The sequence below is a fragment of the Ctenopharyngodon idella genome, chromosome 20, assembly GCF_019924925.1.
Source record: "Ctenopharyngodon idella isolate HZGC_01 chromosome 20, HZGC01, whole genome shotgun sequence".
Lineage (NCBI taxonomy): Eukaryota > Metazoa > Chordata > Actinopteri > Cypriniformes > Xenocyprididae > Ctenopharyngodon > Ctenopharyngodon idella.
Genome location: NC_067239.1, coordinates 12,765,228 through 12,790,630, shown reverse-complemented (window position 1 = coordinate 12,790,630; position 25,403 = coordinate 12,765,228). Strand labels below are relative to the sequence as shown.

Sequence of the window (25,403 nt, the reverse complement as noted above, 5' to 3'; positions counted from 1 at the left end):
TTTTCCACCACCTGGAAGAATCTGTAGTGATTTTAGATTAGCCTCACACAAGGGCACCACAAATGTAGTGATTTTATGTCCTTAAATATTAATATTAATATTTTGTATTAATATTAATATTGAGTCAGATGATTCTTTCCTATATTTCTGGGCACCAGGCAAAGACTCCTTGACAATAAAGAACAATCATGGAAGATTGTTGACTGAATTAGAATTTTATAAATTGGAGGAAGTTTGTCATCTGACCAATCTGAAGGATTTAGTGAGATTCGGGTGAGATTGTAGAGCCTCTGATTATCACCACAATGGCACAATTATGGCACAGTTTGCAATAAAAAAGAACTTATTAACAAAAAGATATACAAGAGTAAAATATCACACTCACTAAATACTACTAAGGAAAATGGCTAAACTACTAAGAAAATTGAATCAATAATCAAACAGAAACTACAAACTACTACACACATGGACGTTAACAAAATGAATGCCAAGTAAATGAGCAATGGATTGGATGAAGCAATGAATGGGTAATTAGCGGTCTATAGGGGAGTCAATTGTGGCCTTTCTGTATGCTGGTATGAAGTAGTAAATAAACATTTACTATGAATACAGATAATGTGTCTGATGTATCTATCTGTATACGCTGACCCTAGATAAACAGTCTCTACACAAATAGCAATCTTATATAGCAACAACCTAATGCCAAGGCCTTTAGGAAAAGGTTTGGTTAGCTTATATTTATGTTTCACTTGGTCGGGTGATCAGTCAGGCAATGGGAAACATCTTCCACTGGTATCCTTCCGTTTGCAGTGGGAGAGACTGAATTGCTTTCCAACAGTTGCAGAGCTGCACTGAGTTCTGGGGTCTTTGTGTAATCCAGAGAACTTAATCTGTAATCTGGATGATCCGCAGGATCTTCTGTAGGTTGGAGGTACTTGAGTTATGCAGGGAGCCAAAGTCCTCTGCAGAAGCAGTTGGGCTGCTTGAAGGTTCATGCAGTTAAAGGTTTACTCACAAGAGTTTAACCTTGGTCGTGCTGTTGTTCTTCCCTCGTCAGGTCAGAAACTCAGAACAAGTGTTTGTTCACTTGGGAAAGCCTTTATTCCTTCCCGTTAGGGAGGGGATTACTAATCCCCGCCTTTCCTGCTATGGTGATGTGATTGGGTGTCCAGGTGTCCAGGTGTCCACCCATCATGTCCCACCTTCCCATCCTGTGGAACTTGTTGCATTATTCCAAAATACACAGTTAAATAAAACAGTGTCTTTAGGACCTTGAAAATGCTTCATAACTTTTCCAAACCTTTCTCAAAGTCCTTGTGGCAGTGTTCTGGACTCATAGAGAGTGCATTGGCTTTTATTCCAGGTGCGCTTTCCACTGTGAGTGCACAGTTTCCTGGATGAGTAAAAAGATGTATAGGACATGTTCCTTAGAGTATTCCTGTTCATTTTTGGTGTTTAGATATTGTCTTTCTCTTGAGACCTTTCTTTGTTCTTGCTGTGCTCTAGTCAGAACCGGTTTGGTAGCCCTAGGAGTCCATGATCGTTCACACATTGGTCTCAGGCATGGAGGGCTAAGGTGAACAAAGGCAACTCGTGATGAAACAGCCTGTGATCAATGGGTCGTTGATGTCATCTTTCCTGCCCTCCACTTTTGGCAGTCCTGATTACAATAGTCATTTAGCTGTCATTAAGGGTCCTATCACACCCTTTTGTCTTGAGCACAGTGGGATAAAAGGATTTTTGTTTTGATGTGTGAACTTCTGTTGTGAAGCTCTGGTGCCATCATGTCTGCTGTTCACTACAAATCATACTAGGCTCCCATCCAGGACCTGTAAGTTCATCCTGCATCAGGCCAAGGCATTAAGAGATCTGCACAAGGGTAGTTCTGATCTGGGTTTGATGCAGGAAGTGCACTCTGCGACTGAATTTTCTCTCCAACTGTCCACTGTGGAATTCCCTGACCGAGGCCCCCCTAGGCACAGACGAGCTGGCACTGAGCTGGCTGTGGGGCCTGTGCAAATATATGCTTCCCCCATTGAGCTTGATTGCACAGACGTTGTGTAAAGTCAGGATGGACAAAGAACAGGTTCTGCTGGTTGGTTCATATTGGTCCACCTGGACTTAGACCCAGACCCGGCTCATTCTCCTTGCGACGGCCCCTCTCTGGTGAATCTCCCTGAGGAAGGACTTTCTTTCTAAGGGACGGGGCACAATTTGGCACCCATGCCCAGACCTCTAGAACCTCCACGTTTGGCCCCGGGACAGGACACGGAAGACTTACAGTAAGTGGACTATCACCAGCAGTGATAGATGCTATCACTTAGGCAGGAGTCCTCTCTATGAGGCGGCATATGGTTTGAAGCGGAGTCTGTTCGCTAACTGGTGTGCTTCCTAAGGTGAAGACCCACAGAGATGGACAGTTGGGTCAGTGCTTTCCTTCCTGGGCTAGGGTCAGCCCACACCAAACCTAAATAGGCCCAGTGCGGGCTTGCCCAGGCGAGGCCCACAACTATGGGCTCACTGCGGGCTCTGTGAGCAGTCCACACTAGTGAACTGCCCACATTAAGCCCATGATGGCCGAGTGTGGGCCAGCCCTGTTCGGGCCCAGAGCAACTTTTGTGCCTTTGGGCCCATGCAGGTTTTGTGTAGGCAGCCCACTTTCTTTTCCCATGCTCTGTTTGGCTGTATTTTTATACAGTATTTTCTGTTTTCTTAAATTACATACAAATGTATGTAAAATTACAAAAATAATCTGTAATTAATACAATAACAAAACAGTTAGATGATAAAACGGTCAAATGACTGGCAGTAAAGTAAAATCTCCTTATTTAAATAAGCTGAAAACACTGTCACATGACCAGCAGCAACAGAACATTAAACGCTAACAGGTCCAGCGCTAAGGGGCCAACGTTTTGCCAATGAGTAAATTCACAGGGGCCCTGTGCTGGTAGCCAGCCTGCTGGGGGCCCTTATGCTAGCCCTAAGTGGGCCCATAAAGGGACAGTGCAGGCTTGTTTGCAGGGTTTGCACACAGCACCCTTCTCCTCCCTGAGCTGATAACATGCTTTTTTTTTTTTTTGTCCATGTGAGTTCCCCCGGGCCGGTGAATCCTGGACATATTTTACCCTTCGACACCCTGCAGCAGTCGAATTTGGAAGAGGGATTTAACGTCAGGCCCAGCAATCATGATGTATGCCCTTTCTGGTCAGCCTGTGTACTTGGACTAGGTGCTCCATATGTAGTAATTCCCTGATAGAAATTCCATATGATGTATTTTCCATGGTATGGTTTCCCTGACGGTAAACCCTCGTCTTTCCCTAGTCACTGTGTTGTAGAGCTCCTCCATTTTCAGGTAAGACCTACCGCAGAGACTTCTTTCCATGTGTGGTACTTCCCGGTAGGTAAGTCCATGTGATGTATTCTCCTGCCTTCGGGCAGGATGTGGCCTCTGTAGTGCTCTTTTTTTCTACACAGAGAAAGGAATGCTTCCCCCACGCTAACTTCTGGTCTGCGCAGCTGTAAGGTTAAAAACACCTGAAGTGACCTATTCTCATTATAAGTACTGTCATTTCTGTTCTTGAGAGGTACGAAGGACTACGCGGCTTACGGTTAAGGTTACGGCATGGCGAGTGCACTTGCCGACATCTGGTTACTATTGCAACCTCCGCTCCCTGATGGAGGGAACGAGACGTTGTGTCCCAACTGCCATAACACTGAACTACCCCTTGAATGGCTGGGACACACTCTTGGCTCCTCAGCACAAAACTGAATGAGTGGATACATGCCATCTCCTTTTATACCCAAATGTCCAATGGAGTGGCACATGCAAATTCCACTCACCAGTTCTCATTGACATTTTCAAAAAAGTATCAGAGGTGTTTGGGGCTCTCAAGTGCGACCCCTAGTGTCAGCACATCAACGTAACGTCTCGTTCCCTCCATCAGGGAACGAAGGTTACAATAGTAACCAAGACATTCTTAAAAGCCTTTAAACAGAACAATGTTTGATGTAGAAAAACAACAACAGAATTCTTACAAAATTTTAAGCAAGTTGAGTTTTCTTTTAGGCAACATTTGATCACACAACTTAATAATTAGCTAATTATTAAAAACTACACCACTGTACTAGATTACCTAGCTACAGCCCTGATTCCAGATACACAGTATTGAGTGAGTTTGAAGTGAGTTTATGAGCATCCACAGTGAACATATTCTCAAAAGAGCACTGGATCCAGAGGAGTCACCACGCAACAGGTTTACTATTGTTAACTAAACTAAAACCATAAAAAAAAAAAAAATATTGCTTGAAATAAAATAAACATTAACAGAAATAAAAAATATATAATAAAAAAAACCCTAAACTTATTTTATTTCAGCTATTTGCCAAGGCAACATTTCCCATTTTCATTTAAATAAGTTGAAGTAGGCCCACTAAAATAACTAAAACTAAATAAACTGAAACTTAAAGGGTTATTTCACCCAAAAATAAAATTTCTGTAATTAAGTACTCAACCTCATGTCATCCCAAACCTGTAAGACCTTCGTTCATCTTCAGAACACAAATTAAGATATTTTTGATAAAATCCGAGGGTATCTGAACCACAGTTCCTGCATCAGCATCACACTCATGCGTCATGGTGCTCACGTGTACAGCTTCGGCCAATACTGAGCTGGCTTTCGGACGTAAACATAGAAGCCTGCACTGCTTTCACTACGTAAACTGCGTATGACAACAGTTCAAATTGTTAAATAAATTTGTTATTTTTGTTTTGTTTTTGTGCACAAAAAGTATTCTCGTCGCTTCATAACATTAAGATTGAACCACTGTAGTCACGTTGACTATTTTAACAATGTTTTTACTACCTTTTTGGACCTCAAAAGGTGCAATGTATGGGATGATATTGCTGCCTATGTGTGGTTCAGGTACTGTCAACACCCTCACGCATCGTGGACTTTCAGTTTGTTTGTTTTCATCAGTCACATGTGCTCCTTTGTTCTGTTTTCCTGCCACAATCTGTCACCATGGACACTGCACTAATCACCACAGCTGTTGATCATTTGAGTTAACATCTGTGTATATAATGCCGCGTTTCAGGCAACCTGTAACCCGTGTTTTTCCAACCTTCTACCCGTGAAAGTGCACTGGAACGGCAGTCAAACCCGTGACTTCCCACGTGAACTCGTACTAGATCGATGTACTCCCAGTTCCGCGCTCTGACGTCACATAGCCCACGAAACAACAATGGCAGCCCTTACGGATACGGTGTTTATGCAAGTGCATGGTAAAATAACGTAAAATAAAAGGTATAACAGCTTCTCTTGCCTTATGCGCCGTTTTTCCTCCTCTGTTTCCCTTAAATAAGCAAGGAGTAAGCACCTTTGGCGATAGAAACAATTGTAAATGAGCATAAGCCCCGTATGGTCCGTCATGCTGTTTTGTTTACACTCAGGCAGTTTGCCGTGACTTGCCTGGAACGCTACAAAGTCGTGAGTCGTGGTTTGAAGTCGTGACTTACAGGCTCAAAAACCTGCCTGGAACGCAGCATAAGTTCAGTTCAGCTGATGTGTCTTTGTCTGGTCTTGTTTCATTTATGGTTGTGTTTGTAAGCTTTCTTCTTCGTTGGATCGTACCTGTTTGGATTATTAAAGTGAACCTGTTTATACTCATCTTCGTGTGTGATTACACAACCTGCGCGTTACAGATACCCTCGGAATTCTTCAAAAATATCTTAACTTGTGTTCCAAAGATGAACGAAGGTCTTACGGGTTTTGGGATGACATGAGGGTGAGTATTTAATGACAGAAATTTCAAACACTATAATAGCTTATCAATGATACTAACATTAAAGTTTCATGACTGTGAACATAGAATATAAACCAGTCTTCACTTACAATATAAATTTAAGAGTTAAGGTTGCCAGGTCCAAGTTTTTAAGGTGGTTTTCACACTGGGCATGTTTGCTGCAGTCTGAATCCAAATGCAATTGTTCCCGCCGCCTCCTGCAGCATGAGTCACTTGATTCTATTCAATCTTGGTACATTTGCGATCATATTACACCATCACAAATGTGCATGGCACATGATAGTGATGGCTAACTAGGTTTTAGAACAGTATTATAGTGTTTGCGGTTACACTTTATTTTAAGGTGTCTTTGTTACACTGTAGTTATACATTTAAGTACTGTGTAATATTAATAAACTACATGTACTTACTACATGGTTAGGGTTAGGGTTTGGTTTAGGGTTAGTTGCATGTAATTATGCTTAATTTATAGTTATTACTATAGTAACTGCATTTAGCATATGTAACAATGACACTGTAAAATAAAGTGTTACCGTGTTTGCTAATGTGCTTGCATGTGTACCTATGGTTGTAATAACTGTTCCAGCGAAGAAGAATGAGTTGCTGAGGTCCCATAAACTGCTCTGATTGGATGAGTTTCCGGAAGGGTTCACTCCTGCTCGTAACGCTGACACCACTTGCTATAAGAGAAAAAAGGTTAGTATAATTACATGTATTCCAAAAAATATTTACAACCCGAATTCCAGAAAAGTTGGGACGTTTTTTAAATTTGAATAAAATGAAAACTAAAAGACTTTCAAATCACATGAGCCAATATTTTATTCACAATAGAACACAGATAACATAATAACAAATGTTTAAACTGAGAAATTTTACACTTTTATCCCCTAAATGAGCTCATTTCAAATTTGATGCCTGCTACAGGTCTCAAAAAAGTTGGCACGGGGGCAACAAATGGCTGAAAAAGCAAGAAAATTTGGAAAAAATTCAGCTGGGAGAACATCTAGCAACTAATTAAGTTAATTGATATCAGGTCTGTAACATGATTAGCTATAAAAGGGATGTCTTAGAGAGGCAGAGTCTCTCAGAAGTAAAGATGGGTAGAGGCTCTCCAATCTGTGAAAGAGTTCATAAAAAGATTGTGGAAAACAATGTTCCTCAACATCAAATTGCAAAGGCTTTGCAAATCTTATCATCTACAGTGCATAACATCATCAAAAGATTCAGAGAAACTGGAGAAATCTCTGTGCGTACGGAACAAGGCTGAAGACCTTTATTGGATGCCCGTGGTCTTCGGGCCCTCAGAAGACACTGCATCATTTACCGGCATGATTGTGTCAATGACATTACTAAATGGGCCCAGGAATACTTCTAGAAACCACTGTCAGTAAACACAATCCACCATGCCATCTGCAGATGCCAACTAAAGCTCTATCATGCAAAAAGGAAGCCATATTTGAACATGGTCCAGAAGAGCTGTTGTGTCCTGTGGGCCAAGGCTCATTTAAAATGGACTGTTTCAAAGTGGAAACGTGTTCTATGGTCAGACGAGTCCAAATTTGACATTCTTGTTGGAAATCACAGACACCATGTCCTCCAGGCTAATGGACTATGAATGCTGAAAGGTATATAAAGGTTTTAGAGCAACATATGCTCCCCTCCAGATGACGTCTATTTCAGGGAAGACCTTGTGTATTTTAGCAGGACAATGCAAAACAACATACTGCAGTCCAGATATTTCACCTATAGAGAACATTTGGTGCATTATTAAATGTAAGACGACCACGAACTCTTCAACACCAAAACTCCAGAAACTCATAACCTCGATGCCCTGATGTCTTCACACTGTATTGAAAAGAAGAGGAGATGCTACACCATGGTAAACATGCCCCTGTCCCAACTATTTTAAGACCTGTAGCAGGCATCAAATTTGAAATGAGCTCATTTTGTCCATAAATTTGTAACATTTCTCCATTTAAACATTTGTTATGTTATTTATGTTCTACTGTGAATAAAATATTGGCTCATGTGATTTGAAAGTCTTTTAGTTTTCACTTTATTCAAATTTAAAAAATGTCCCAACTTTTCTGGAATTCGGGTTGTATATGCACACTTTAAGTTAATACTGTTTCTACCTCAGCATATGACATAATAAAATATTTAATACACCAAATGCAGATTTCTTAAACACTCCAAACAGGTAATCCCATCCTAAAGTCACACCATTGGCTGAGCAGGAAGTTCATATGTTGAGCTGCAGTATTTCAGTGCTAAACTAGAATAGACACTGTGGAGTGCATGTCTGAAGTAGACACATATCCACACATTTGAAGCACAAGCCTAAAATTATTCTATATAAAATGGCCGCAGTTATGAATGCTTTGAAATACAGGTATAACCTGTGACCCATAACAAGTTGTTCTGATATTCTGATAATATACTCCCTTTTGTCATATGTGAGACCAATTTTCCCCATATCAATATTCTTTTGTCTCCATTCTGAACATATTTACTTATAGTAGTGGCCAAAAGTGATGTCCAGATGGGGATATTTGCACAAGATTTGCTTTTAATGACACTTCAGGTTATATTGAACAATCAAAATAAGTGGATTATGTTATATTGGGAACAGGCCCGTCCCCATCAAGCCCCCCTGTCAGACTGCAGAACACGGCTCCAATCTTCCACACTACAATCCTTAGTTTCTTTGGCAAATGCAAAGTGATTATCGCCTCTTACCAGCCTCATATAGCCATTGGCTTACAGTTCAATAAGAAATTGGAGATTGGGGGTCTCATCCTGGTCAAGCTGTTTTTAGGTTGGTCCCACATTCAGGCGATTTTTCATCTGTCACCTGTCAAAATGCTCACTAGTCTTCCTTGACCAGCCACAACACTTTACATTCTGCATGGCAGTACTCATAATTCTGTGCACATTGTGACAATCTTGTTTTTCTTTACGTAGTTTTCCTTGCTTTACCCCTGGCAGAAAGTCATATGTTGACTGAGAAACAGTAGAATTCTGCATGTGGAGCACAGCAAAAATAAACTTGATCGTTGTACTGCTCTATCTGCACTGGTCCTGCAACACATTACAAATGTGCATATTCTAACCTGTTAACATGGGCACTGAAAAAAATACATACCACATATATGCACTGCAAACTGATCATCTGTGAAATGCGCATAAGCCATAAGGTACAATGCTGGAGGGGTTGAACTACCCAGTGGAGGTTTGTGATGTGTGATGCAAAGAGCCTCAGGCATGCTGCATCCAGTAGCAATCAGCAGCACACTTAAGCAAAGGACAGAAGCATTTGAGACGTGTGTGTGTGTATGTGACTAGAACACAGATGTGGGAGCTTTGTTAGATTCAACAGCGGGAGTGGAGGTGTTAGACTTGAAGGAACATATAACTAAGGACATGAATGATATATTATTTGACCACTTTCTCCTCTTTCTTGCACAGTAAAGTCTAAAGGCTGTTCTGCCTGACACTGTATAGTTTTCCAATAAATGACATTATATTTTTTCCTAAACTGTTATTAATGGACACACTGGCTTCATACGAGGCTGGAAGATACATAGTATACAACCTTTTTATTTTTTTTTAATAACAAATTTGTCTTTTTGTGGTTTACTCTACTTCAATAAAGTACTTGGACATTGCTTAACCCTTTCTAATTTTTCTGATTTTGCTTTTCATATACCAAACGCCACTTTGTTCATTCTTAAGGTGATCTTTTGCCTGTATGGTGATTAGAATTACTGTTTTGGACTGTCACTTTGAACTGCAGTACTTCAAACTACTGTGCTAAAGAGTAGAGCCTGCATTTAAGTCCAGGACTGGGCCAAGGACTTGCATATGCTGCATGTTGTTTTATTTAAAAGCAGTAGCTGTGTAGTTACTGATGCAATGATAGTCTATTTATAAGTTACGTTATCTCATATATGTGTGCTACTGCTAGCTGCAAGAGATTAGTAAATTTATGTTTAGTTATAACTGTTTGTTACGTAAGGAATTTGAGTCCACTAACATATATGGGAATATACTGCAAAATATAATGTGATATATATTACATAATACATTTCCATATATGTGAAACGTCTCAGGTTACACATGTAACCATGGTTCCCTGAGAGGGGAACGAGACGCTGCGTCGCAGTGGCAACGCTTTGGGGATACCCTTCAGCGTAAGCGCTCCTGAAGACGTGTACAACTAGTCCAATCGTGATTGGTGCAACGTCATCCCATGACGTATGCCGGCGGAACGCGGAAGCTATAAAAGAGCTGTCAAACACAGCTGTTTCAGCTACTGATCTGAAGCAAGCGGTTGACAGGCATGCAGGAAGTATGGCAAGGGGACGCAGCGTCTCGTTCCCCTCTCAGGGAACCATGGTTACATGTGTAACCTGAGACGTTCCCTTTCGAGGGAACTCGCGCTGCGTCGCCGTGGCAACGCTTTGGGGAACGAATACCCGCGTCGCCATACTGACGAAATGCCTGTCCTGATGTGAGCAAAAAAAATGGCACAAACTAGGACATAAGCAGTTGGGAACCGGGCGTGACCTGTAGATCCAAACTATAGAATCTAATAAAGGTGTGAGGGGAAGACCAACCCGCCGCATCACAAATGTCTTGGAGGGAGGCCCCCGACCATAATGCATAGGACGATGCCATACTTCGAGTAGAGTGGGCCTTAAGAGGCAGAGGTGAAGGCAACCCGCGCACCTCATATGCCTTGGATATGGCCTCTACAATCCACCTGCTGATGGTAGGTTTAGTAGCCGGGCAACCCTTCTTTGGGGGCCCGAAGCATACTAATAACTGATCTGATTTTCTCCAGTTAGAAGTCTTCCTGACGTAGCACTGGAGGGCTCTGACTGGACAGAGCAATTGCAGCCTCTCGCGTTCAGCCGACGTTGGAGGATGAAAGGCCTGGAGGATTGTGGACCTCGCCACGTTGGTGGGTACCTTTGGTACGTAACCCGGTCTAGGGTGCAAAAAGGCTTTGACTCCGCCAGGGGCAAACTCCAAACAAGATGGAGCCACAGAGAGAGCTTGTAAGTCCCCAACTCTTTTAAGGGATGTAATAGCCAACAAAAACACCAACTTAAGTGTGACAAATTTGTCAGATGCTGTATCCAAAGGCTCAAAGGGTGCCAAAGACAACCCTTCTAAAACAACAGTCAGGTCCCAGGAGGGAATCCTGACTTGAGCCGTAGGCCTCATCCTCAAAGCTCCACGGAGGAAACGAGTTATTAGATGGTGTCTCCCTAGGGATGCACCATCTAAAGGTGTGTGGAAGGCAGATATAGCCGCCACATACACCTTCAAGGTAGATGGTGTAAGACCAGCCGAAAAGCGGTCCTGGAGGAATTCCAGCACTGAAGCCACCGGGCAGTTAACTGGGTCGAGTTGACTCCTCCTACACCATATAGAAAATACTCTCCACTTGAGGAGGGAGCTCTAGAGTTAAGTATGGTATCTACCACCTCAGCAGAGAGACCCTCCTTTATGAGCTGGTCCCCCTCAGGGGCCAGACCCAAAGTTTCCACATCTCCGGCCGGGGGTGAAATATTGAGCCCTCGGCCTGAGTCAGGAGATCTCTCCTGAGCGGAATCTCCCACGGGAGACCGTCGAGGAGAGCTACTATGTCCGAGAACCACACTCGGGCCGGCCAACATGGGGCTACCAACAATAAATTGACCCCATCCTGCCGAACTCTCTCTAGAACTCCCGGGAGCAGAGCGATCGGGGGAAAAGCGTACAGCCGCAGCCTCGACCACGGCTGTACCATAGCGTCCAGCCCCAGAGGGGCTGGATGAGCAAGGGAGAACCACAGAGGACAGTGTGAGTTCTCTTGGTTTGCAAAGAGATCCACTTGCGCCCGTCCAAACTTTCTCCAAATGAGCTGCACCGTCTCGGGGTGCAGTCTCCACTCCCCGGGCCTCAGCCCCTGCCTCGACAGGACGTCTGCCCCCACATTCAGATGTCCCGGGATATACATTGCCCTCAGAGAGAGCAATTTTCCCTGAGACCAAAGGAGGATCTGATGGGCCAGCTTGCACAAGGGGCGCGACCTCAGACCCCCCTGGTGATTTATATAGGCAACCACTGCCGTATTGTCTGTTCTGACTAGGACATGGTTGCCTCTGAGGACTGGGAGAAAATGCTGCAAGGCTAGCCAAACGGCTAACATCTCCCGGCAATTTATGTGCCATGAAAGATGCTTTCCACTCCACAGACCTTGGGTAGAGCGGCCTTCCATGACCGCCCCCCACCCCGTGTTGGATGCGTCTGTCGAAATTATCTTGCGATGACAGGACGCCCCCAAAACAGGGCCCTGGGACAGGAACCAGAGTTTTTTCCATACGACCAAGGAACGAAGGCATCTGCGCGTTACCTTGATCCCACGGAATGGGTTGCCCCTCGGGGAAAACCCCCTGGTCCTGAGCCACCACTGTAGGGGTCTCATGTACAGCAGGCCAAAAGGTATCACGTTGGACGCTGCTGCCATGAGCCCTAACAGTCTCTGAAACTGTTTTACAGAGATGAGTTGGCCTAGCTTGATCCTGGATACCATGGCCAGAACCGACTCGATACGTGCGGGAGACAACTGTGCCCGCATCGTAACCGAGTCCCATATTACTCCTAGATACCCCGTCCTCTGGACGGGAGTTAGCATGCTCTTCTTCGCATTCAGTCTCAGCCCCAGGTGTTTCATGTGGTCGAGCACAACATCTCGATGTTGTGCCGCCAATTCTTGAGACTGAGCTAACACAAGCCAGTCGTCTATATAGTTGAGTATTCGAATTCCCTGAAGTCTGAGGGGTGCTAGAGCAGCATCCATGCACTTCGTGAACGTGCGAGGAGAAAGAGCTAGGCCAAACGGAAGGACCCGATATTGGTACGCTACGCCCCCAAAAGCGAACCTCAGGAACTTCCTGTGTTCCGGAAGGATGGAAATGTGGAAATACGCATCCTTTAAGTCTATCGTGACAAACCAGTCCTCGGACCTGATTTGGCTCACGATGAGAGGCAACGTCAGCATCTTGAACCGAAATCTCCTCAGAGAGCGGTTGAGCTGACGCAGATCTATAATAGGACGTAATCCTCCATCTTTCTTGGGAACTATAAAATACCGGCTGTAGAACCCGGTGTTTCTCTCTGGGGGGGGAACGATATCTATGGCCCCCTTTGCCAGTAGAGACTGAACCTCCTCCTCCATCACTTGTGTCAGCATGGGGCTTACTACCGTGTTCAAAACTCCGTTCAACCTGGGTGGGCGAGACCCAAACTGAAGTCTGTAGCCCTTGCGAATGGTGCGAGTGACCCAGCTTGACACATTGGCTAATTTTTCCCATGCTGGAAGGAAATTCACTAAGGGTACCAGCCTCTCGGGGCTGACCCCAGCCATACTCGATGGAGCAGGTTGGGTGCCCTGAAGCGCGTCTGCGGCAGGGTTCAACCGTTTTATATTTTCTACAGGCCTCTCTATTGAGAGCGAACCCCTCAGCGTCACAAGATTGTGCGAACACTGAGTTATGGGTTCGTTGGAAATCGTTGTGCCCCGAAGCGCCGAAGGCGGCGGGGTTAACAAATCGATTTCCTGAGGGCTCCACGGGGGAGCAGCTGTAATAAGCTCCCGCCCTGGAGGGGGCGCCCTCAGAGGCCTGACAAAATCGTCAGGACCTCTTTCCCGAAGCCCGTCTAGAGAGAATGACGTTCCTCAGATCCGTCTTCTCTCTTTGGGGCTTCGGTTGAGAGTGTTGCTTCTGCGCCTTAGGTTTTGCAGGGGGCGCTCGAGAGGCAACACTCTCCTTCTGTGCCTGCCGGTATGAGGAGCTCGGCGTATATGGGCGGGGCTGCTCTTTGGGTGCAGCCCCTTGGGATTTGGATTTTAGCGGGATGAACCTCTGAAATGCTGCCGCCTGTTTTTTTGACTCCTGAAATCTCTCGACGACCGTTGAAACGGCGTCGCCGAAGAGACCAGATGGCGACAGCGGGGCATCAAGGAGGAAAGTTCTATCCCTCTCCTTAATGCCCGAGAGGTTCAGCCAGAGGTGCCTCTCCGTTGCCACTGAAGCTGCCATGGAGCGGCCGATAGCACGAGCCGTCTCCTTTGTGGCACGGAGAGATAAATCAGTGGCCCGACGGAGCTCTTTAATATCGTCGGGCCGCACCTCCTCCGCCTCATCCATTTCCCTCAGCAGGTCGGCCTGATAAGCTTGTAAAAGTGCCATCGTATGTAAACAGGCACCGGCCTGACCTGCTGCCATATACGCCTTGCCCACCAAAGATGATGTAGTTCGGCATGGTTTGGTGGGCAGTGTCGGGGCTTTGAGGGACGACGCAGCGTCAGGAGACAAATACGCCGCCAGGGTATCCTCCACCCTGGGCATCGTCCCATAACCGTTCTGTTTGAGCCCCACCAGGGATGAATAAAGATGGACGGTGGGGCTCGAAAGCCTCGATGAATATGGTTTATTCCAGGACCTCGCCACCTCGGTGTGGAGATCCTGGAAGAACGGCAAACCCCGACGTGGAGGTCGTTGTGCTGACTGGAGGAAACGTTCATCAAGCTTGCTTTTACTACGCTCCTCCTGTCTCTTGGCCGGCCAATCGATGTTTAATTTCGCCACGGCCCGAGAAACAACCTCCACAAGCTCCTCATACTGTGGTGATTGGGCTGGCGAGTCACCCAAATCACTCATATCACAATCAATACTGAGAACATCCACCTCCTCAGAAGCAGATGGACTCAGCATTAAAGGCTCGCACGGGGCGGAAGAAGCCGCGGAGCGGGCTTCCGGATCCCGGTATTGAGCACTGGGCCCAGCGGTTGAGGGTTGAGAAAGGGCCGCAGCCGTCTCAACCCCCGCCGCCAGGTCCATCTGCGAACCCCACGACTGCAGGCGGCGAGCTGCCTCAGCAGCCGCGGGACCTGAGCCGCGAGGAACGCCAAACTGGCCACTTTCAGAAAATAAAGCCAGTCGGGAGCGGAGCGTTTTAACAGGGAATGCTTCACACGCTGGGCAGTCAGCCTTCTCAAAGGCTGATCGTGCATGCTCCACTCCCATGCAGTAAACACAAAACTTATGTGCATCTCCCTGCGTTATAAAGCGCTGGCAGGGAGGAATGCACGGTCTAAAGTTCTGCTCACTGCTTTCACTCGCCATTTTTTTCTTTTTTTTTTTTTTTTCTACGGGACAAACAACACCAAATAAGACGGACAGAGACACAGAACGCTTGCTGAAGATCAGAAAGCTGAAACAGCTGTGTTTGACAGCTCTTTTATAGCTTCCGCGTTCCGCCGGCATACGTCATGGGATGACGTTGCACCAATCACGATTGGACTAGTTGTACACGTCTTCAGGAGCGCTTACGCTGAAGGGTATCCCCAAAGCGTTGCCACGGCGACGCAGCGCGAGTTCCCTCGAAAGAGAACTAGTGCTTATATTTTTCAATATACTGCAATATAGGCATTGACCATGTATGGGTATATATTGATACATATAAAAATATTTAGAAATAAAGCCAAAATAGCATTACATGTAATATTCATTTTATCCTTTATTGTGTACATATATTTCACATACACATATAAATGTGAATATACAGTGCACAGCATAAATGAGTACACCCCCTCTGAACAAATATAAAAGATGTATTTTCTTTATGATCACTGATCCAATTCATGGAAAGATGGCAAAACTAAAATGTATTAAACATATACATAATAAAAACTGAGAAATATATGTCATTAATAGCCATAAAATAAGTAAATTAGCCTACTATTAGTAACTATTACTATTACTATTAGTAAAATAGTAAATTATTTGTTTAAATTAAGGATTGCAGAAATGAGTACACCCTAGATTTAATTCAACAAATGTATAATATTCTAGCACTTAGTATGCCTCCATAATTTTGAATATACTGCTCTGACCCTTCTTGGCACAGAGTGTACAAGTTCATGACAAATTGTCACATCTGTCCTGTTTAACTCCTGGATGATGAGCTCCTTAAATGCCCTGATCTTTAATGGAGAGTGTTGCTCAACTCGTCTCTACAGAATCCCCCACAGGTGCTCAAGAGTGTTAAGATTGAGTGCAATGCATGTCCACAGAAGGTTTTTCACCTTGGGAGAATGCATATCCTCATTGTCATGTTGAAAAAATGCCCAACAATGCAGAGAATGAGGAAAGGGTAACATCTTCTGTTTCAAGTTTGTGTATTAAATTACACAGTGGTGTGGGAATTCATGACAGCACTGATAAAGCACAACTCCCTCACACCTTCAGCACTCATACATCCCTATATAAGAGCTTTACTACCACTGAACTTTACTGTGGGAACCAGGCACTTCTCACTGTACTCCTCCTCTAGCAACACCATAACATATTGGATGCTGTTAGATCCAAAATGATTGATTTGGTCTCATGAGATCAGAGTATTGATTCCCAGAATCTATATTTTGTAAATGGGCTTTGGAAATGGTTAACTGACTTTATTGTGCTTTGGCTACAGTAGGTAGTTCCAGTGAGAACAAGAACCATGCATGTCATTTCTGCAGGCTGCATCTTACTCTGTGAGATAAACAGTCACTCTTTTCATAGCTTTTGCTGGCTCTAAGACACTCGCTTGGTATTTCTCCTGCTCTTTGTCTAGCAAAAAAATCCCTCGTCACTAAATGAAAGCTTAAAATGAAGGCCTAATTATTTCAGGGGCCTTGTCATAAGTCCATTGTTTTTGAATTTTGGTGTTACTTTTGCTATATTTTCACACTTAAAACAATGATTTGGTAATCCTCTTGTACCACTGTCCTCTTTTGTGCTAAGAAATAAGTCTTCTGACAGTTCTCTCCCAAGTGGTTCTATTGTTGTCAGCATTAAGTCTGAGAATGATTCAGTGGGCTATATAACACTTTTAATTGTCAAGAAATTACTTCTCTTTAAATGTTTTGGTTTAACATACTTACCTGTTGATCAAACATTGCCTTAAACTTAAACCAGAAAACTTTTATTTAGTAACTTTTAGGAGGGTGTACTCATTTTTGCTACACAACATTTTATCACCTTGATAAAAAAATCTTATTTTCCTGAATAATTTTGACATGCTTCTTTGGTAATTGATTAAGCAGACTTGCTGGAACATTATATCTCTAAAGAACCCTAACATGTCCTCTAAGTAATTGAGTAATTGCTGACTTTCAGAAGTTTCAGAGGGGGTGTACTCATTTATGCTGCGCATCAAATCTTATTGGTTTTATATTTAGCTGTATTTTTAAACTCTGTAATTCTGGATACAAAGCAAATATAGCAAACTAAATATCAAACAATGCAAAGTCTATTTTTAAAGTGTACAAAGCTTCTCTGCTCTCCAGGTTTAAACTTTCAGGCCTTTTTCCACATATCAGTTAATCCAAATTGTGAATAGAGATGAGAAAAGCATGCATATTTTTTACAAGCTCAAACTCCCTAAAAACCACTCAAATCTTTAACACACTCATGGCATACTGCCATTTTAAATTATTAATACGTTATCTGATCAGAATATGCATTTGTTATTTGGAGTATGTGAGAGAAACCCTATACTGATACATTTGAAACTAGAAAAAGCAGAACATGGAGAAAATGGTAGGAAAGAACTGGAATGCATCCCAGCATGCAATGTGTGGAAAACACACATTCAATGGAAAATATACAATCCTCAATTTGTCAGATGTGCATGTATTAAGGAAACACTTTGCTGTAAGGTGACAGTATTAACCACTAATTCATCATGCTGCTGCAAGCATACAGTGTTGAAATGAATGACAAAGTTCTCAATTATTCAGCATTTTCAGTTTACATGGTCCCATACCACAAATACCACAGTGGAATAACCCTGGACCAACAGGTTTTGTAGCACTGTGCGATTTAAAGGGGCAAATAGCCTACAGAAAATGTCATAGTGTGCAGCTGCATTTAGGCATAAGGTTCTAAAGCAGGGATTTGTTAAAATGAAAAAGGGTCATTATTGGTCATGTGAATGTAACTGTAAATCACAAGTATAGACAAACATGAACACACACTCTTCCCCTAACCCTAACCCTAAATTCATAGGGAAATGATAGGTGAATAGAGAATAGCACAGAGGCACCTAACCCTGGTTGTAAGCATATGTGAAAACACCATTTTACTAATTACTTAAAAACAGCCTACAAATAAAAAATAAATATACACATTTGCTATATATTCTATATTGCAGCACTATTTGTTGTCTCTCCATGTTACTTTGAGCTTGGTTGGTTAATCTAAACGTCAACAAGGAATCTGGCCAATGACAACTGTGCACGCCTCAAATTTGAATATACATCCGTTCGGTTGGAGTGTGTCGCTGCTCGGCTTCTAATCTGCAGTACTGCTTCGGTCGGTGCTCTAGTAATGGCTTTTACATGGATTATTACATGGATTATTTTACATCTGACTGCAAAATTCTTATTTTGAGAGAACATGGGTTGTGGGATATCGATTGAGAATGAAAAAACGCAAATACGAACACAAGACATTTACCAATGGCTAACTGACATATTGCAAACGCAGAAGGTAAATATCTTTTATCATATATACTGTTTTCTACACAGAATACACAGAATAAAATATTGTTTAAATATATTACAATATATTGAATAATACCTAAGGAATTTACGCTTTCATATTTTGAAAAATATGTGACAATATATTTACTTATATATCATAATGTAATTTCATATTCAGTAATATACTTCATAACATATAGTTGTACATGTGATAAGATAAGGTACTGCATGTGTACAAATATATTGAACATATATTTATTCATGCAGTATATACAAACACATATATAGAAACATACTAAAATATATTTCAAAATTATTAAAGGTGAAATATGTAATATTTTCTGTCTGCTAGAAGTCACTAGAGGCCTATTCAAAACAAAGGCGTAGCTTGATGACGCCAAGTTTGAGCGCGGAATCTTGGGACATGTGGTCTTCCCCTCACAGCAGGTGGAAAACATCTGGGATAGGACTCGGGAAGAAATCATGTTCATGGATGCGATTATTAACGTTACTGTAGTATGAAGCAGAGCAGGACCGAGTGTTGTGGGAGCTGAACGAGGCCGCTGGAGCGATTGCGCAACACACGCCGCAAGCAGCGGAAATTTTATTATGCCACAGTCGTCGGCGCTGCTTCTGTTTTTCCCGTCATGAGTATGAGGTAACGCAGCTCTGTTTATCATATTAGATACATTTGAGTGTGTTGAAAATGTTATAACGTTACTCTGTGCATTTGCTCGGTGGCTGCTGTGAGACATTTGTTACACACTGCAGTAAGCTAGATCGATTTTAGAATATCTTATTAAATGCTGGATGGCTTGTGTTAATAAATGGCATGCAATTAATTTTAAAACGTATTGTATGATGGAGAAAATGCTGTATTACTGTTAATAAAAACAAAGCTTCATCTGATTTTGCTATGTTAGCTACTTCACAAAATAGTGTTTTTCTGTGAGGCATGGTAAAGCATGGTACTCGCAAAAAAAAATCAAGAAAATTAGATTTAAGCAATAAGACTAAATGTGTTGAGCTATATAACAGTAATTAGTTTTCTGTCTATAAATATATCAAAACAGTTGTTCCCTTGTCTATTAAAACATGTAAATATTAAAGCGTCTTTGGTGTTTCCATGGTTTCTACAAAATAAAACCGGAAGCCGAGGGTAATGCAGGTATGACGCAATTGACAGGCGACTCCTCACACGTCCCGGAGCCTTGGTTAAAATTGCAATTTTCTCACTATTTACAAATAGTTGCAAACATTTGGGATATTGTAAGTACTCAAGTGAACAAAATATATAACACTGGCCTAGTGGTTTTTGGATACTTTACTGCAAAATTCTTACATATTGCACCTTTAACACTATCCCCCGGGTTCACAGACAAGGCTTAAACTAGTCCTAGACTAAAATGCATGTTTGAGTTGTTTTAACTGAAAGCAAATTGCACTGACATATCTTAAAATAAGTCAGTGCCATTGTTTTGTCTCAAGATGCACATCAGCAATGTTTTTTTCTGGTGTACTTTTATAGAAGCTACTTAAATATCCTAATTGAACTAAGGTCTAATCCTGGCTTAGGCTAAGCCCTATCTGTGAAACCGGGCCTATATGTTTCATATATATAGCTAGTTAACAATAGCACAAGCACACCTACATGTACTAAAGTATTTAGCAAAGAGATTATTACTGTGCTTAAGAATGCACGGCCATTACTTTTTAAATAAAGTATCATATAATCATTACAGAGTTTGGCCAATCGTCAACAGGCTCTACTCTTCAGCACAGCGGTAACCCCAAAAACTCACACATACCAGAAACTCTTTTAAATTCCAAAAGCCCAAGGCACAGGTAAACAGAGTAATCCAAATAAACCAAGCAGAACACAAAAACCATGAAAGCAAGAAAACCAGGGTAGTACCCAGAAATGCAGTACAAACACTTTCAAGATCTAGCGAAGGAGTGACTGTGTGAACTAGGTTTATATAAGGTGGGCTAATGAGGCTAAAAACAATTGTTTTCAGCTGAAAACAATGAGTGCTGATGAGTCCAGGCAATGGATTATGGGGGATGTAGTCTTTGATAAAAATGGCAATGAACAGGGGAGTGCCCTCTGGTGGCTCTCAAGGGCACTCTAGCACAAGACCGTAACGTCTCGGTTACGTATGTAACCCTCGTTCTCTGAAGGAGGGAATGGAGACGTACGTCAGTAATGACCGACGAATTGGGATATCGCTAGAGAGCCCTATCAGCTTCGAGTGAACTAAAACAAGCCAATGGAATTGGTGTGCGATATTTGCATAATGCGCATCGCCCCCGCCAGGTGGTATAAATAGGGGAGCAGATGCAATCGCACTCTGTTTTTCGCTGAGGATGCAACCTAGTCTGCACTGCAGCGAGGGTACAGAAACTGTGGCTACGGGATGTACATCTCCGTTCCCTCTTTCAGGGAACGAGGGTTACATATGTAACCGAGACGTTCCCTTTCAGTCGGTCACGTTCGACGTACGTCAGTAGTGACCGACGAATTGGGAACCCAAAATAAAATGCCACCGTTATGGACCCCTTCCAGCGTCCAGCGCAAGCTCTAGCCACCTGGCGCACCAGTGGGACGGAGAAGGGGGCGAGCTTACGCCGTCTACTGCTGTTCCAAAATACCCACTAAGTAAACTAGACAACACTGGGGAAGCGAACCCATAGGGGACGCTGCGGAGACCACTACCTACCCAGCAGGGGAGGAATTTACGTGGAGAATACACATATGGACTGGCCGTGGGCAGTACGCATATGGAGTCCCTGGGATGGCTCCAGCCTAAGCATAGGGGGAGACTCATCTGACAGGTGACAGCAGAGCTGGCTCTGCTAAGGGAAAGACATGGGATCACCGTGGAGAGTTGACCGTGGACAATACACCCAGCCAAACATCAACGTCAAAGACGGACGTTTAGCCTGGCATCAGGCACTCCGCAATGTCCGAGCCGAAAGGGGAGGCGGAGGAACTCAACAGGGTTCGCCAAGCGGAGAACTCGACTGGAGTAAGGATGCCCGTATCTGGCCCAGGGGGCGGGAATGACATTGCAAGCCGACACTAGAATGGGCTCTTCGCGTCTACCGGCTGCTGGAAGCGAGTACACGGGAAGATACCGGTTCTACATGAAGGCTATAGAATCTAGCGAACTTGTTAGGTGTCGCCCAGCCCGCAGCTCTACGGATATCTGTCAGCGAGGTGCCGTGCGCCAGCGCCCAGGAAGAGGCCACTCCTCTGGTGGAGTGGGCTCTCAACCTGAGCGGGCAAGGCACGCCCTGGGACTCCAGTGGGCCATCCTCTGCTTGGAGACAGCCTTTCCCTTCTGCTGGCCTCCGTAACAGACAAAGAGCTGATCTGAGGTCCTGAAACTTCGCGTTCTGTCCACATACAGGCGCAGAGCGCGGACGGGACAGAGCAAAGCTAGGGCTGAGTCTGCCTATGACTGCCTATGACTCTATCTGAATGACCCCGGAGAGATGTAAGTACCAGGGTGAGATCCCAAGAGAGTACAGAGGGAGGGCGAGGCGGATTTAGTCTCCTCGCCCCCCTCAGGAACCTGACGATCAGATCGTGTTTCCCCAGAGATGTGCGGCGATAGCGGCAACATACACCTTGAGGGTGGAGGGAGACAGCCGTCCCTCCAAGCCCTCTTGCAGGAAGGAGAGCACAGATCTGATCGAACATGATCAGGGGTCCTCTCGGTGAGAGGAGCACCATTCAACGAACAGGTTCCACTTCAACGCATAGAAGTTCCTCGTAGAAGGAGCTCTAGCGGAAGTGATAGTGTCTACAACCGCTTGCGGGAGATCACCTAGAACCTCCGCGTCCCGTCCAGGGACCACACATGGAGTTTCCACAGGTCGGGATGCGGGTGCCAGAGGGTGCCCCGACTCTGAGTCAGGAGGTTCTTCCTCAGAGGAATGGGCCAGGGAGGTGCTGTCGCGAGGAGCGTCAGGTCCAAAAACCAGGTCCGAGTGGGCCAATATGGAGCCACTAGCAAGACCTGCTCCTCGTCCTCCCTGGCTTTGCACAGGAGCTGTGCGACGAAGCGCTGCCAAATCAGCTGGACCACCTGGGGATGGAGTCTCCATTCGCCTGGAAGAGGAGGCTGCCGTGAGAGCTCGTCGGCTGCACGGTTGAGCACGCCTGGGACATGAATGGCACAAAGCGACTCCATAACAAGAGATGGCGGGCGAGTTGCGACATGCGGCGGAAGCGTAGACCACCCTGATGGTTGATGTACACAACGGCCGCAGTGCTGTCCGAGCATACCAGTATGTGCTTGTCTGTCAACGGCTCCCGGAAGTGGCTCAGTGCAAGACGTACTGCTAGCAACTCGAGGCAATTGATATGCCACTGCAGTTGATGCCCCGTCCACAGACCCGACACTGCATGCCCGTTGTACGTGGCCCCCCACCCCGTGGCAGAGGCATCTGTGTGGACCACAGCATGCCTGGACACTTGTTCGAGGGGAACTCCAGCCCGCAGGAACGAAGGGTCTGACCACTTGGTGAGAGTGCGACAGCAGTTCGGTGTCACGGGGACACGGAACGTACCGCGCTGCCACGCCCATCTCGGGACCTGGCCGCGGAGCCAGTGTTGAAGCGGCCTCATATGAAGCAATCTGAGCGGCGTGACCGTGGCTGCGGATGCCATGTACCCCAGGAGCCTCTGAAAGAGTTTTAGTGGGGCCGCTGTCCTGCACTTGAGCGTACTCAGGCAGTTCAACACTGACTGGATGCGCTCCTTGGTGAGGCGCGCTGTCTGGGCGACCGAGTCCAGTTCCATACAGAGATAAGAGATCCTCTGCCCGGGGGCGAGTTTGCTCTTGTCCCAGTTGACCCGAAGACCCAACCGGCTGAGGTGAGCTAACACCATGTCCCTGTGTTCGCACAACTGCTCTCGTGAGCTGGCCAGGATGAGCCAGTCGTCGAAGTAGTTGAGAATGCAAACGCCCTGTTCCTTGACCGGAACAATGGCCGCCTCCACATCCTTCGTAAAGACGCGGGGCAACAGGGCCAGCCCGAAGGGTAGGACTTTGTACTGATATGCCCGACCGTCGAACGCAAACTGTAGAAAGGGTCTGTGACGAGGCAGAATTGAGACATGAAAGTACGCGTCCTTCAGGTTGATCGCTGCAAACCAATCCTGGGGACGGATGCATTCGAAAATGCGTTTCTGCGTAAGCATCTTGAACGGCAGCCTATGAAGGGACCGGTTCAGGACACGCAGATCCAGGATTGGCTGTAGCCCACCGCCCTTCTTGGGTACAATGAAGTAGGGGCTGCAAAACCCTGACTTCATATCGGCTGGAGGGACCGGCTCGATTGCATCCTTCGCCAGGAGGACAGCAATCTCCGCGCAGAGAACAGGTGCATTGTCCAGTGACACCTGAGTGTAGTGGACACCCCTAAACACCGGGAGACGCCGGGCGAACTGAATCACATAGCCGAGTCTGATAGTGCGAATGAGCCAGCGGGACGGACTGGGGAGCGCTATCCAGGCTTCCAGACACCGAGGCAGCGGGACCAAAGGCACCACAGACGTACCGGGGATGGGGCAGCGAAGCAGAGTGCTGGGACCCGACTCGGACGGCATAGCGGCCCGAAGTGGGGTTAGACTCCGCAAGGTGACAGTGTGTATGGGAGACGGCTGGGAGGTGGCCTTAACCATCACACTGGGACCTTCTGGCGATGTGAGAGGGGGCTGCGAGTGACAAGGCGGGGCCTCGCACACTGACAGCCGTGCCCTCTTGTGACCTGGAGGATTGGGAAACTGCTCTTTTTGTGTAGAAGTGGGTACCGCTGGAATCCGGAGAGCCAGCGGCGGGACAGACAGAGACACAAATTCCCCCCGGCCCTCCTCTGGGGGTGGGAGAGATGCTGGAATCCCGAAGAGCTCCCGAAGAGCAGAAAACCTTCCCCTCCAGGTCGCCCGTCTCAGGATCGAGTCTTCCTCAACATCTTGCCACCTGGCTTGGCTTGAGCAGGCTGGGCGCCGCGTCCGTGACCGGCTCCCTGCTGTTTGGCGGGTGTAGGCTGCTGCTTTGCCGACTTAGCAGGGGCGGAGGACGAAACAGGCGGGAGCCCTCAGCAACGAGCAGACTGAGGCTGTGCGGCCGGCGGCGGGGTGGAGGCAGCAGCGGACCGCCGAGGCAAGACATGTTTAATGGCCTCAGCCTGCTTCTGGGCGGCAGAGAACTGCTGGGCAAAGCTCTCTACCGCGTCGCCGAATAGGTCAACCTAAGACACGGGGGAGTCCGACTGAAAGGGAACGTCTCGGTTACGTATGTAACCCTCGTTCCCTGAAGGAGGGAACGGAGATGTACATCCCGTAGCCACAGTTTCTGTACCCTCGCTGCAGTGCAGACTAGGTTGCATCCTCAGCGAAAAACAGAGTGCGATTGCAAAATTAGTTGTAACTCATTCCGTGAATGTGTTTACATGTGTGTGTACAATACATTCACATTTATATGGGAACATGTACAATATATGTACACAATAAAGGATAAAATGTCATGAATATTACATGTAATGCTATTTTAATCTTCATTTCTAAATATTTTATATGTATCAATATATAGCCATATATGGTCAATGCACATATTGAAGTATATTGAAAAATATAAGCACTAGTTCCCCATATATGGAAATGTATTATGTAATATATTGCATTATATTTTGCAGTATATTACCATATGTTTTTGTTATGTAAGAGATAACTGGCCCAAATCTCAGCCAAATAATAACACATAACCAGCCCTGAACTGGGCCAGAACAAGTTTTACCACAACCATGAAATACAGATACATGTATTGAATATGTTTTGTTTTGTTTTGTTTTTAATTAAATTTTTTTTTTTTTTTTTTTTTTTTTTACGTTTGGATAGATGCTGAAATATACAACACAAGCAAAATCCTTAGTGAACATTGCTCAGTGTTTATGAGTCCAATCTGCAGTTTTAAAGGGACAATTCACCCCAAAATCATTATTT

General features: G+C 45.0%; 1 protein-coding gene across 2 annotated transcripts in view; it reads right to left on the bottom strand.

The window, feature by feature from the left end:
- The window catches only part of kcnk2b (potassium channel, subfamily K, member 2b), an 83,274-nt gene that overhangs the window by 34,077 nt on the left and 23,794 nt on the right, over positions 1–25,403 (bottom strand). For both annotated transcript variants that reach the window (XM_051875586.1, XM_051875587.1), the window contains exon 3: positions 6,365–6,482. In XM_051875586.1, coding sequence (XP_051731546.1) covers positions 6,365–6,482 — 118 coding nt within the window. The remainder of the gene's footprint in view (positions 1–6,364; positions 6,483–25,403) is intronic.